Raw genomic sequence first — 14,103 nt, forward strand, 5'->3', positions numbered from 1 at the left:
TTTCACATTATGTTGTCTACACCCCTTATTATAATTTTTTCCTGTTCATATCATTATGCTCTTTTATTATGGTATTATCCATATATTGGAAATTTTATTACCATGCATTCCCTTTATCCCCTCAATCATGTCTCTCACCACATGTCGTATATCATATTGATTTGGCAAGATTATTATCATGTTTTTTTCCTTGTTTTCCCACAATCATGTTTTTATACCATTGTATATCATATATTTATGTTATTGCTGGTCTGTATATACAGTTTATTGTCGAGCTTATGACTGTCTTTTAATGATATTGTTTATCTTAATTTATTTTATTGTATTCAACTATTTATTGACATGACATCCTTGACAGCCATAAAAACGTTACTATTTTTAACACTAAATATGGATATGAAAGACAATGATGCATTTAATTGGGTATTTTATGGTATTGTTATATTCTTCTACATTATAATAATATATGCAGTGGCGTAAGCAGCGCTGATCCATTGCGAAGATCTTTTCTTACTCATGGTTACACTTCTATGTACATATTGTGCCCGATTCCCCTGGCTGACATGGTGCACGCAGCGCTGCGGGGTCGCGCTCTGTGTCCTGCCCCTGGGCGTCTCTACGCCGGCTTGGCGTCTCATGTGACACTGTCATGTGGCCCGCCGCGTCATGGCGTGACGCCCATGGGCGGGTTTACGGAGCCCTGACCGCTGCGCTCTGTATATGTTCCGTATATGTTCAACTGGGAAAATCAACACTTGGATAGGATTGGCTAAGGGGCTGTTAAATAGCTAATCCCACAGTGATGGCGTTACCCCCTGACGAAGGTACGCCGAAACGCGCGTCGGGGTAACGCCATCCCAGACATCCAGGTCGCATTTACTTTTGGTGAGTCCCTTTATTTACATTTTACGCTTTTTGCTGGCTTACTGCTATATAGGTATGATATAGGTCCAGCAGGTTCAGACCACCGCCTGTTCCGCGGGTTGTGTTCATGTGTGGATTACCTTCTGGTCACTACCCACCATATTTACATCATCTTAGTTATTGCCATGCCCTATATTTGGACTCATATTAATTGTATCAATGTTTATGTATTGCTGTGACTTCTCTTGTCGACACTGCAGAGCTGGGATGGCGTCTGTGCTCCCTCTTCCCCTGTTTTATGGTATTTTATTATCCACTGATTGAGTTTTCAATAAAGCATACTATTTTTTCACCATTGGACGTCTAAGAGCTTTCAGTTCTTTGTTTTTTCTTGTATTTATAAGCTTGTCCAGTTATACTGGAATATTGGGAAGTCTTTTTTCTATAAAAGCCGCACCACTGTGTGTACAATTAATTGGCTATTGACATCCATGGTTGTGTTTAGTTTTTTATTTTATGCCTGTGCTGTGGTTTTTTCACAGATTTTCACAACCAATTCCCATCATGGAGTACAAAGCCAGGGAACAATCCTGGCTTCTTCAATTGGATGCTGTCTTCAAGGCTGAGGGAGCAGCTGGTGGTCCTGGTGATTGGGAGATGATTAGGGAGACCCAAAACACATTGCAACGGCTCTTACATAAAAGAACACGGATATGGTGGAATAAGGCTTTTCTCTGAAATATCTCCAGAGGGGCCTGATACCACGTGGCCTTAGAATCCAGGTTTTCCCTTCCTTCCATGTGGAGGATGAATCTTTCACCTCCCAGTGGGAGGAGACGTGCACAAATAGCTCTATGAAATTCATGGAGCTATTGATTGATCTTAACAAGAAAAGCCTGGGGTAGATGGATGCAGAAATCGATCTCTTGCAGACGAAACTTACTAGGGATTGCAGTTCAGAGAATTTGAAAAAATTCCAAGAAGAAACAGACTTGAAATATGGCACCTGGGAAAAGGAAATTCAGGACTTCAAGATGAAGAAATTCATTAGGGATAGTACGGACGCCCAACAAAAAAGGGTATATAGATAGAGAAACAAGGAGGCAGCAAGACCCATAAGCAGATCATCCTCAATATCTTCGCAGGCCTCTATGGATGAGGTAGACATACGTGGCCCAATCCAACAGGTTTTCCTGTAATTAAAGAAAGATGGACTACGGACCCGGCCCAGGAAACAAAAAGGTCACAAGATCGGAGAAATGTCAACATGGAACCTACTAAGGACCTCAAGGTAATTAATCTATCTAAGCATGACTTCTCTCTTTCAGACATTACTTTATTTGAAAAAGGGCTATCATACGCACCAAGCCCCCAGTTCGACCAATTCACGGCTATAAAAGACTTACACATATTTGGACGCTCTTTGATGATGAAAAGATGGCATCACAAAGATCAGCACCCTGAGGTCTTTACCACGCCTTCTGAACAACTGGCCCTCCGTACTTTAGAGGACTTGTTGTTGGAACAGGATGGTGGGACAAAAGGTGATGTACCCCCCACTCTGAAACCAGTAATGACTTTGAAAAGATACCTAGGGTGGTCCGTAGTGATAACCTTACAAAAACACAACGATTAAGCTTGGAGAAATTGAAGAGTATGCCTGACGTCATATACAAGCCCGCCGACAAAGGTGGAAATCTCGTTATATGGCCTCGCAAAATGTATTTGACAGAGGAGTACAAACAGCTGAATAACAACACATGCTATCAGAAGTTAACCTATAATCCCTTATTGTCCTTCAGAGATGAACTAACGAAGATTTTGGGGACAGCCTTGGAAAAAAACATTGTCTCCAAGGAATTACATGATGTCCTCAGCATTCGGGAGCCGACCATCCCAACATTATACCTACTTCCCAAAGTTCACAAAAACCCACGTATACCACCAGGTAATAATTTCTGGTCAGGGAAGTATGGTAGAGAATATCTGTAAATTCATGGACCATCACCTAAAACCGATGGTAGAATTATTACCCTCATACACACGGGATACATCAGATTTACTGCAGAAATTACATGGTATATGTTTGGAAGAGGATACTTTATTGGTAACATGTGACGTAGAGTCCTTGTATACCAGCATTCGACATTCAGACGGACTCCAGGCAGTAGAGTTTTTCTTGAGGGCCAATAACGTTAACCAGGAAACAGCTTCTTTTCTATTGCAACTACTCAGGTTTGTGTTGACCAAAAACTTTTTCACCTTCAATGGGTCCTTTTTTCTGCAGCTCCAGGGGACAGCAATGGGGACGGCTTGTGCGCCCTCATATGCCAACCTGTTCCTGAGGCTGTGGGAAAGGGACCTATTCATGTCAGATGGACACGTCGTCATGGACTGCGCCATTTTTTGGGCGCGGTACATAGACGACGTCTTCCTTATCTGGCAGGGCACTCCTGAATGCCTACATGAGTATTTTGGGATTCTCAACACAAACACACGCAATATGAAGCTTACTTACACGTACAATAGGGATCACATCGATTTTTTGGATGTGTCTATAAGTAGGACGAGGGATGGTCACATCGAGACTGATGTGCATCGTAAGGAAACCGCAGTCAACGCTTACCTACATGCATCTTCTTCACATCCTAGGAGCATGGTTAATGCCATACCAATCGGGCAATTTTTAAGGATGCGCAGAATCTGCTCTACAGATGCAGCCTTCGAAACACAGGCTATGGACCTTCGGGATCGTCTCCGGAAAAGGGGATATAGCCACCGTTCAATAAAAAAAGCCTACCAAAGGGCTAAGAGCCATCAACAGATGGACTTATTGCAACCTAGGAAGGAAAAGTCTGGAGACAATAACATCAGGAACGTGACAAAATATCACTCACGTTGGGAGGAAATGAGGAGGTCTGTGAACAGACATTGGTCTGTCCTTCTCACTGATTCGGTTTTGGGCAAATTTGTTCCCCCAAGGCCTTTCATCACAGCGTGTAGAGCAGATACCTTACGTGACATTCTGGTTCAAAGCTACCTTGACCCGGAAATTGTACCTCTGTTCCCCGGCTTGGGAAGACCAACCAATGGCTTTAAACCATGCGGGAAATGTGTCGCATGCCCGAATATGGAACAGGCATGTGACTTTGTAAACTCATCCGGTGAACGGACATTTCAAATTCGACACAATCTCACTTGTTCCAGTTCAAAGGTGGTTTACTACGCTTCATGTCCCTGTAAGAAAATTTATGTAGGACTGACTACTCGTGAGCTGAAGGTTCGGGTACGCGAACACGTGAAAGACATTATTTCAGCAGCCGACACACAGAGTAATATGGACCAAAAACCCATAGCCCGGCATTTCAAAGAACATCATGCATGCAATCCCAATCTGCTAAAAGTGAAAGGGATTGACTGCATCAGGCCCAAACTAAGAGCCGGTAATATCTAAAAAAAAGTAGCCCAAAAAGAGAGCAGGTGGATATGGACCCTTGCAACTTTACGTCCAAGGGGACTTAATGAGAATTTGGGGTTCTCGTCATTTCTCTAATCACCAGGACCATCACTGTGGGGTATCTCCATTACCTTTTTTAACGTTTTCTGTTATGATTTTAACCTGACTTTCCTGTTTTTTTCAGCCCTTGGCCATGTACTAGTGAAGCCGCTGTTTGGTGCCGTTTACCTCATCAACAGATTCTTTGCGCAATGGGGCCTTAGGCCTCTTTCACACTTGCGTTGTCCGGATCCGGCGTGTACTCCACTTGCCGGAATTACACTCCGGATCCGGAAAAACGCAAGTGTACTGAAAGCATTTGAAGACGGAACCGTCTTCCAAATGCGTTCAGTGTTACTATGGCACCCAGGACGCTATTAAAGTCCTGGTTGCCATAGTAGGAGCGGGGAGCGGGGGAGCAGTATACTTACAGTCCGTGCGGCTCCCGGGGCGCTCCAGAATGACGTCAGAGCGCCCCATGCGCATGGATGACGTGATCCATGTGATCACATGATCCATGAGCTTGGGGCGCCCTGACGTCACTCTGGAGCGCCCGGGGAGCCGCACGGACGGTAAGTATACCGCTCCCCCGCTCCCCGCTACACTTTACCATGACTGCCAGGACTTTAGCGTCCCGGCAGCCATGGTAACCACTCTGAAAAAGCTAAATGTCGGATGCGGCAATGCGCCGAAACGACGTTTAGCTTAAGGCCGGATCCGGATCAATGCCTTTCAATGGGCATTAATTCCGGATCCGGCCTTGCGGCAAGTGTTCCGGATTTTTGGCCGGAGCAAAAAGCGCAGCATGCTGCGGTATTTTCTCCGGCCAAAAAACGTTCCGTTCCGGAACTGAAGACATCCTGATGCATCCTGAACGGATTACTCTCCATTCAGAATGCATTAGGATAATCCTGATCAGGATTCTTCCGGCATAGAGCCCCGGCGACGGAACTCTATGCCGGAAGACAAGAACGCAGGTGTGAAAGAGCCCTTAGAAGTATACTATGGCCCCTTTCGGATCCTGGACCACTTGATGTTATATTATTGCCATATCTCCACATGTATAACAAATATTATGTCGTCTAATCTATCCCTGACAATTTTTCACAGGATCTCTTTTGTATATAGATGTTTTTATATCTTCATATGCATACTTGGGGACATATTGTTCCATTATGCCCGCAGGTGTGCATGGCACTGTGCCTACTGTTGTGTTTTATGAATTGTTGTTACAGGCCTGTCACACATAATATATACCTTCTGGTATTATTGTTTTGATGTATCATCAGTCACATCCTCTACACAGTTATAATTACATATTATATATTCCTTACATATACACCCTTCACTTTTTACACCATGCACTTATTTTCACATCTTGGGCTTTCAATTTATGATATAACAGCCCTCAAGGATATATACCCCTGTTCACCTATTTGCTTAGTATGCTATTCATATATTGTTATTCAATACCCGTAACTGTCACTGCACAGCATATACACATATTTTCCTCATATATCCCCTCTTTCCTCATTAACACATTCATCCATTACCCATTCACCATCCTGTCCTCATTTTTTCACTTTCACATTATGTTGTCGACACCCCTTATTATTATTTTTTCCTGAAAAACGCGCGTCGGGGTAACGCCACCCCAGACATCCAGGTCGCATTTACTTTTGGTGAGTCCCTTTATTTACATTTTACTCTTTTTGCTGGCTTACTGCTATATAGGTATGATATAGGTCCAGCAGGTTCACGCCACCGCCTGTTCCGCGGGTTGTGTTCATGTGTGGATTACCTTCTGGTCACTACCCACCATATTTACATTATCTTAGTTATTGCCATGCCCTATATTTGGACTCATATTAATTGTATCAATGTTTATGTATTGCTGTGACTTCTCTTGTCGACACTGCAGAGCTGGGATGGCGTCTGTGCTCCCTCTTCCCATGTTTTATGGTATTTTATTATCCACTGATTGAGTTTTCAATAAAGCATACTATTTTTTCACCATTGGACATCTAAGAGCTTTCAGTTCTTTGTTTTTTCTTGTATTTATAAGCTTGTCCAGTTATACTGGAATATTGGGAAGTCTTTTTTCTATAAAAGCCGCACCACTGTGTGTACAATTAATTGGCTATTGACACCCATGGTTGTGTTTATTTTTTATTTTTTTATTTTATCCAGTTGCATGGAGTAGTATTTGCTCCCTTCCGACTGTCCTTTAATATTGTATAGTCATTGATGTATATTAGAGCAAGTCATTTTTATTAGAAATAACTTTTTTTATGACTTTCTGTATCAGCTTTTCTTATAGCATCAAAATAAAACCATTACGTTTTCAGTATGTTGCCATTCAATTGGAAAAATCGACAAACTGGAATAAAAAATTAGTTTTTCTTCTTTTACTGTACATTAAAGTCATGACAAAAAAACAATTAATAGCCATTACAGCCCAACATAAAGTTCCCTTTTAAAGGCTATGTACACTTTCGAAGGCAATTTTTGTTTCTGATTGCATTTTACAAATTTTTAGCTAAAAATCATATTTTCAATTGGCATTTATTAAAAATATTGAGCCATTCTGTCACAAAGGGTTAACTGTTTTTCTAGCTGTGTGACCGATACTTTCCAATCATCTAATAAACCTCATCTCTAAACTACTAAGAGGTCATAGACACTTGTTTAAGCCACATTCTTATCAATAAGTTAAGGATTGAGCTTTAAATGGGTTATCCAACCCCTATAATACCCCACCAAATTGTACTTGCCTCGCTCCCCAGGGGGTTTGGGGCAGCCAATAGCAGACGTCAACAGGGAAGAGCCTCCCTAGCATCGCTATCGGAAAATTGATTTTTAGTTCAAAATAAGTACAATGCAATAATAAAAAAATGCCCCCAAAGGTGTATAGCCTTTACGCTTTTAATTCTGTCTCCCTCTCACTTTTCATTTATGTGGCATGTGTACATACATTGTAGCTGGGTACAAAAAATTTTTGATAGGGAAAAGGCAGATGGGTAGCAATTAAAAAAATAGAGTATAAACATTATGGGGGTAATTTATTATATGGAAATACGCCTATATTAGGCGTTTATCATGCGCTGATGGCAGCCGCTAACTGCGACTTCACCCTGCTCACGCCAGGTCTAAAATTGTGAACGGGGAAGGGGACGGGCCGGCAGGCCCATCTCATTCATAATCTGTGTAGAAAATAGTCTAAATGCAAGACAGCTAGGAAGCTGTCTTACATTTAGAACGGACGCTGGATTAGATGAAGTTATGGAGAGGCCTGCGCCTCTTCATAACTTCGGCGGATCCACTGCCAGCCATGGGGCTTTATTAAGACTGGCATCTAAAACGCCGGTCTTAATAAATGTGCCCCTATGTTTTGTGTATTGGGGAACTTTCCATTATTCATGATGTAGACTTAGGCCCCTTTCACACAGGCGAGTATTCCGCACGGATGCGATGCGCGAGTTGAACGCATTGCACCCGCACTGAATCCCGACCCATTCATTTCTATGGGGCTGTTCACATGAGCGGTGATTTTCACGCATCACTTGTGCGTTGCGTGAAAATCGCAGCATGCTCTATTTTGTGCATTTTTCACGCAACGCAGGCCCCATAGAAGTGAATGGGGCTGCGTGAAAATCGCAAGCATCCGCAAGCAAGTGCGGATGCGGTGCGATTTTCACGCATGGTTGCTAGGAGATCTTTTACCATGGTGATGGATCATGTGATTGACCATGTGATGACCGGAGTGACGTCACCACAGGTCCTGTTCCTGCACAGAGCAAAGAAAGAAGTCAGAAGAGATGCCGGCTGCGCGATCAAGTGGATTAAGGTGAGTTAAATTATTTATTTATTTATTTTTGTCCCTCTAGCGCTATTTTACTATGCATTCTGTATTCAGAATGCTATTATTTTCCCTTATAACCATGTTATAAGGGGAAATACAATCTACAGAACACCGATCCTAAGCCCGAACTTCTGTGAAGAAGTTCAGGTTTGGGTACCAAACATGCACGATTTTTCTCACGCGAGTGAAAAACGCATTACAATGTTTTGCACTCGCGTGGAAAAATCGTGCATGTTCCCGCAACGCACCCACACCTTTTCCCGCAACGCCCGTCTGAAAGAGGCCTTATTGTAGCATGGGACACTGGCTTTCTCCGGTTTCCTTCCACACTCCAAAGACTTACTGACTTACTTGTTATTGCTGTTTAACTAGTCCACAGTGATGTAAGACTGATTTGATATTTAGTATCATCCTTGTTGCATTCTATGTCAAGGGTTGTTCCCATAATATATTTGTATTTGCATATGAATTAACTAGAAAAGCTACAATTTCTGGGGAAATAGTGTGAAGTGTTCTTGCCTCCCCCAGTAGTCTACAACTGGAGTGGGCAGAGTAACTGTGAGGAGTGTTTGGAGTGAGTAAAGATAGTAAACATTACACTAACCAATTGATTGATCAAATTTAAAAAGTGCACATGGCAAGCTGGATAGAGTGAGAAATGCATTTCAAATTTTATTTATATAGCACATTTAATTGCAATGTTGTTGCCCAAAGTGCTTCACAGTTACATTAAAACATACATTTATAAAAACATTAGCAGCATTATCAAGCCTAGCAGATGAAGGTATGACCACATGCATTTGGTGATGATAATCAGTGTTCACAACCACTGTTTCCTGGCAACGCTCATGCCCCGTTTATGCAGGCTCTAAGCGTGTGACATCACATCACTATGTACCTCCTGGGCATATTCACTGTTACAAACCTCCATTTCCACTATGCTTTGAACATTCCGCCATTCATTCCTATGGGACCAATTTCGCCACAAAAACGCAGATATTTCGTGAACCATTCGGCGAAACATTCCACAAAGTAATAGCACACCAATCGGGAACAATCCGCACGTTTCTGTATATTACTGTCTATGTAGTGTAAAAACTGTGGGAGGAGTTAGGGTGGTAAATTTGGCTATAATAAGAATTTATATGTGAGCTAACAGTAAGTGTTCTTGCCATGCAAGAACACTTAATAATAAAATCACTAATTTTTATGAGAAAATACTTCAAAGTATGAATTCCTTGTGTGAATATATTGTCATGTTAGCCTCATTCAAGGAATAGCGTGTGAAATTAAAAGTAATCAACCATCAAACTTCTGATTTACCTCTACAGTAATTGTAGACTCAAAAGGTTAAAGGGGTCATTACCACTGTAAATGGAGAGATGGTCGTGCCTGCTTTCGGAACTTAGTTTCAAGTGAATATAGAGACCAGCACATTCCTCTCAATTCACACCGTCTGTGAGATGAGAAATGGTTCTCAAGACTCGCAGGTATTTAGACATTTATGGCATATCTTGTGGATACAGCATACATTTCAGGATAGGAATAACCCAATATCAATAAACTCAACTTACCTCTCCATTAAAGAAACAGAATATTGTTGCAACCAGCAGTCCCTGTAAAAGAAAGAAAATGAGACCACAAAAATTTAAGATTTACATAGCAAGGCTGAAACTGTTTACAACAGTTATAGTAAGTATAAGTGGTCTGTTGGGTTGGTTGACCAAGAATGAACACTCCAGAGTCACATGATACTTACACGTACAGATACCCAAAGGTGGTCATCTACCAACCTCATGTAAATCATACATGGTTGTCCAGTCTCAAAATCAAAATTCTTTTTATATGCTCCTAACACTTCTCACCTTGCATACATATGCCCCCCAATACCTGTTTTTTCATGTTGGTGCTTTCTTTCCCCCTGTCTGGGCATTAAGCTGTCTTGAGAGGTCTGTTTATATTCTCCACTTACAGTTTACATAGCTGCTCTGCACAGTGATAAGTCACAGGTTGTCCCCACCCACCACACTGGTCAGTCTGTAGGAGTGTTGCCCACTACACATTATGTGGCCATGTTACTACACTCACACATGAATCCTGCTATTCTATTTCTTTACTCATTTACTAAATTCCATGACTCAGGCAATGCAATACTGCCCACTGAGCTGTCTATCTAATCCTGTCTTGTATGATACTGTCTGGTTTAGTGTGTATCTAAGCTTATTATGTCAGATACTGTCTGCTGTGCCTCTGTATCTAAATCTATCATCTGCGATACAGTCTACCGTTTCTGTATCAGAGATTTTTATGTGTGATGCCTCCTGCCGAAGTTTGTATCTAAAGCCTCATGCACACAACCATATGTGTTTTGTGGTCTGCAAATTGTGGATTCACAAAATGAGGATACCATCCATGTGCGATCCCCATTTTTCTGCAGACCCATTGACTGCTATGGGTTCAATGTCTGCATTTTGAGGACCAGAATACGGCATATTCTATCTTTTGCAGAACTGACATATGGATGTGGAAGGCACACTGATGATGTTCATGTGTTTCCCACATCGGTATGTCAGTTCCGATCGCACACCAACAGTATATTTGGCGGATCTACAACTTGCAGACCACAAAATGGATACGGCTGTGTGCAGTAGGCCTAATCCTATCTTTTTTGGTACTGCCAGCTGAAGTATTTATTTTGGCCTATCGTGTGTGATACGTTGTGGGACCCTTGAGGAAGTCGGACTGCGCCGGCGATACGCGCTGGGCGTTTCTCATGTTTCCAGGTCCACTGCACCAGCTGTTCATGTAGGTTCTGGCTCTTGATATTTGACTTCATTTCGGTCTGTTTTTACTTATTAGCGGCCTTACCTTATTCTACATTTTCTTTATGCTGTTTATAGGTATATTTTATATATAGCTGGTTTACATTGTATGTCCCCATTTAGTGGACGCTCAGTGGTTACATATATTTCTTTGTATACCGACACTTTGTCTATTTTGTATACAATTTTAAATGTGTGTTTATTGGTGTGTCTAATAAACTTTATACATTTTATCATTGACTTATTATTGGATGTGCATTGATAGGGTGTTCTTGTGACTCTTTCTTGGGTCAGGCATTTCTTGTACCATTTTTTTACCACCCTTTTGCACTCTAGGGACTATTTGGTGTGCCCCCTGTTTCTTTAAATTGTTACGTCGTGGGACATGACCATGATCAGCCCGGGAAATATGGTCCATGTGTAGGCTGCATCTCCCAGGCCAAACGCAGCTCTCCTGACCCGACCTGACTGTATGACAGTAATTTATGGTATAGCCAGTGTATCGGATAGTGTGGTATGTACACATAAGGAGGCACGATAACTGCCCCGCGGTCAGAAAGACTGGTTGTATCATAAATTACTGTCAGGTGGGTCATTTTCATCAGTGAATACAGTGGAGAAAAGTATTAAATTTGCTTTCTCTTCACCTCCCTCTACAACTCCTCCATTATCACTCCTTAAGGTGCATCTGTCAATCAGTGTGCAGAGGGCATAGCAGTTACAGAAAGAGCAGAGCTACTAGGTATAATGGCAGAGCCCCGTTGCTCCTAGAGGCTCATTTGCAAATATTAAAATTTCATTTTTTTCCAGCAATGTAGGCACATATCAGTATGAACATGGGACCCACACAGATGCCTTCAACTGCCATGTGCACATGCATCAGGTCAGCCAGTTTCATAGATCAAAATCTGCTGACAGATGCCAGTTTTCACCCTCCAGCCCAGGCCATTTTTTTGTAAATCTGACGTGTCACTTTATGTGGTAATAACTTTGGAACACTTATTTATCCAAGCCATTCTGAGAATTTTTTCTCGTGACACATTGTACTTCATGATAGTCATAAATTTGAGTCAATATATTACACCTTTATTTATGAAAAAATCCCAAATTTACCAAAAATTTTGAAAAGTTTGCAGTTTTCTTTTTTTTATATTTATAATTTTTATTAGCCATACATTTAAAAAGACAGAATTGGTAAGAAAACTCCTTACAATTTCATACAACTCTGAAACAAATTCCAAAGCATCCAAAACTGCTTAGATACAAAACACATATTTTCTTCCTTCTTTTTTCCCCTCCCCCTCTTCCCCTCCTTCCTTTTTTCTTTTATCCCCCCAATATAAAAAAACAAAAAAAACAAACAAACAGTCTCTTCTCTTTCCGTCCACTCTCCATTCCCTCCCTCCCTGTCACCTTATGAGCCCAGTCCAACCCCCTCCAAATTCACCAACCATCTCTTCCAAATTTCAATAAACAGCTTATTTTTTTTTCTCGGTGACTACGGTTAGTTTCTCACAAAACAAATCCGACTTCACAGAGTTCTCCCAAAGTTTTAAAGAGGGGGGCTTTTTTGCATCCAAAATTTTGCAATGCATCTTACCGCTAGGAACAGGAGTTTAGAGGCTATTACTCGGTATGAGACAGACCTAAAGCCAGACATGTCTCCAAGGACACATATTTCAAACTCTACCGGTATGATTAACATATGTAGCTCCAAAATCCTGCTCATCACTTCTCTCCAAAATCTCAAAATATAACTACAGGTCCAAAAAAGATACACACCATCAGATCCCTCCTCCCCACACTTCAGGCAACTAAAGGATTTAGTTTTATAGAACTTTTCTAGTTTTGCTGGAGTATAATATAGCCTATGTACTACGAAAAATTGTATTAATTGGTGTGCTCGATTTTTTGATACTTGAAACGGACTAGCTATAATTTCCGACCAGGGGAAATAGTACCCTCCCACTTTTTAATACCTCGCGCACATCTAGTTTTGCATAAATACAATTTGATAGTAGTTTATAGAATATTGAAATCCTTTTTTTCCCTTCACACATTCCTATAATGCTAGTCAACTGAGGGGGTAATGTATGAAGATCCTCCTTTCCCCTCAGGCACGTTTTCAGAGCATGTTGTAATTGATAATAATAAAAAATTAAAGATTCAGGAATATCATATGGCCTGCTAAGCTCCTGAAAAGAAATCATCTTATTGTTGTTCCATACCTGACCCAGTTTATAAATCCCTCTCTTACTCCATACTGAGGTATCTAACCCGACCAGGTCTTTTATCATGGGGTTATTCCATATTAACGTATCCTTATGTAAGTCTGGAGCTCCCCACATCCTTTTCAAAGAAGCCCAAATTTTATACATCAGTAACATAGTTGGAGATTTATCTGTCCATTTTTGAAGGTGAAATCATGCATCTAGAAGCTGGCATATACCCACTTCTCTCAGCCTCAGGGATAGGTAAGCAGGATAGAAATAAATAGTTGGGAATTCCCCCAATCTAAACAATTCTTCAGTTGGCCCGCCAAGCTATATAACCTAAGATCCGGAATAGACAAACCTCCTTGCTTCTGGGGATATCTCACCTTTTGAAGTCGCATTCTCGGTTTACGACCTCTCCAGATCAGGTCGGACAGCAACCCCTCCAGTATCTTAATTTTTTTTATCTGGAATTGCCACCGGAGCATTCCATAAGATGTAATTTATAAGAGGTAGTAGGCACATTCTAATCAAAGCTATCCGTCCTGACATGGAGAGCGGCAACTTTTTCCATATCCTAACTTTCTCTTTAATTTTCTTTATCATAGGAGTTACATTCTGATTAATGAATTCTCCTGGTAGTGCAGACACCACTATCCCCAAAAATTTCACTCCTCCTTGCTGAATTTTTAACGGGGCAGGAACAAAGTTGCCTAGAAGGTCTATGGGGATACATGCAGACTTATCCCAATTTATTTTCAGACCAGCTACAAGTCTATATTTTTCAAACACCTCCAAAATTCTTGCTAGAGATCCGTGGGAGCCCACAAATAACATCAGGTCATC

General features: G+C 41.4%; 1 protein-coding gene across 1 annotated transcript in view; it reads right to left on the reverse strand.

Annotated features, from left to right (window-relative positions):
• Positions 1-14,103, reverse strand: part of CALCRL (calcitonin receptor like receptor) — a 496,395-nt gene that overhangs the window by 70,128 nt on the left and 412,164 nt on the right. Inside the window, exon 12 of the mRNA XM_040439799.1 lies at positions 9,797-9,838. Within this exon, the coding sequence (XP_040295733.1) occupies positions 9,797-9,838 (42 nt within the window). The remainder of the gene's footprint in view (positions 1-9,796; positions 9,839-14,103) is intronic.

Source organism: Bufo bufo, chromosome 7 (genome assembly GCF_905171765.1).
Source record: "Bufo bufo chromosome 7, aBufBuf1.1, whole genome shotgun sequence".
NCBI lineage: Eukaryota > Metazoa > Chordata > Amphibia > Anura > Bufonidae > Bufo > Bufo bufo.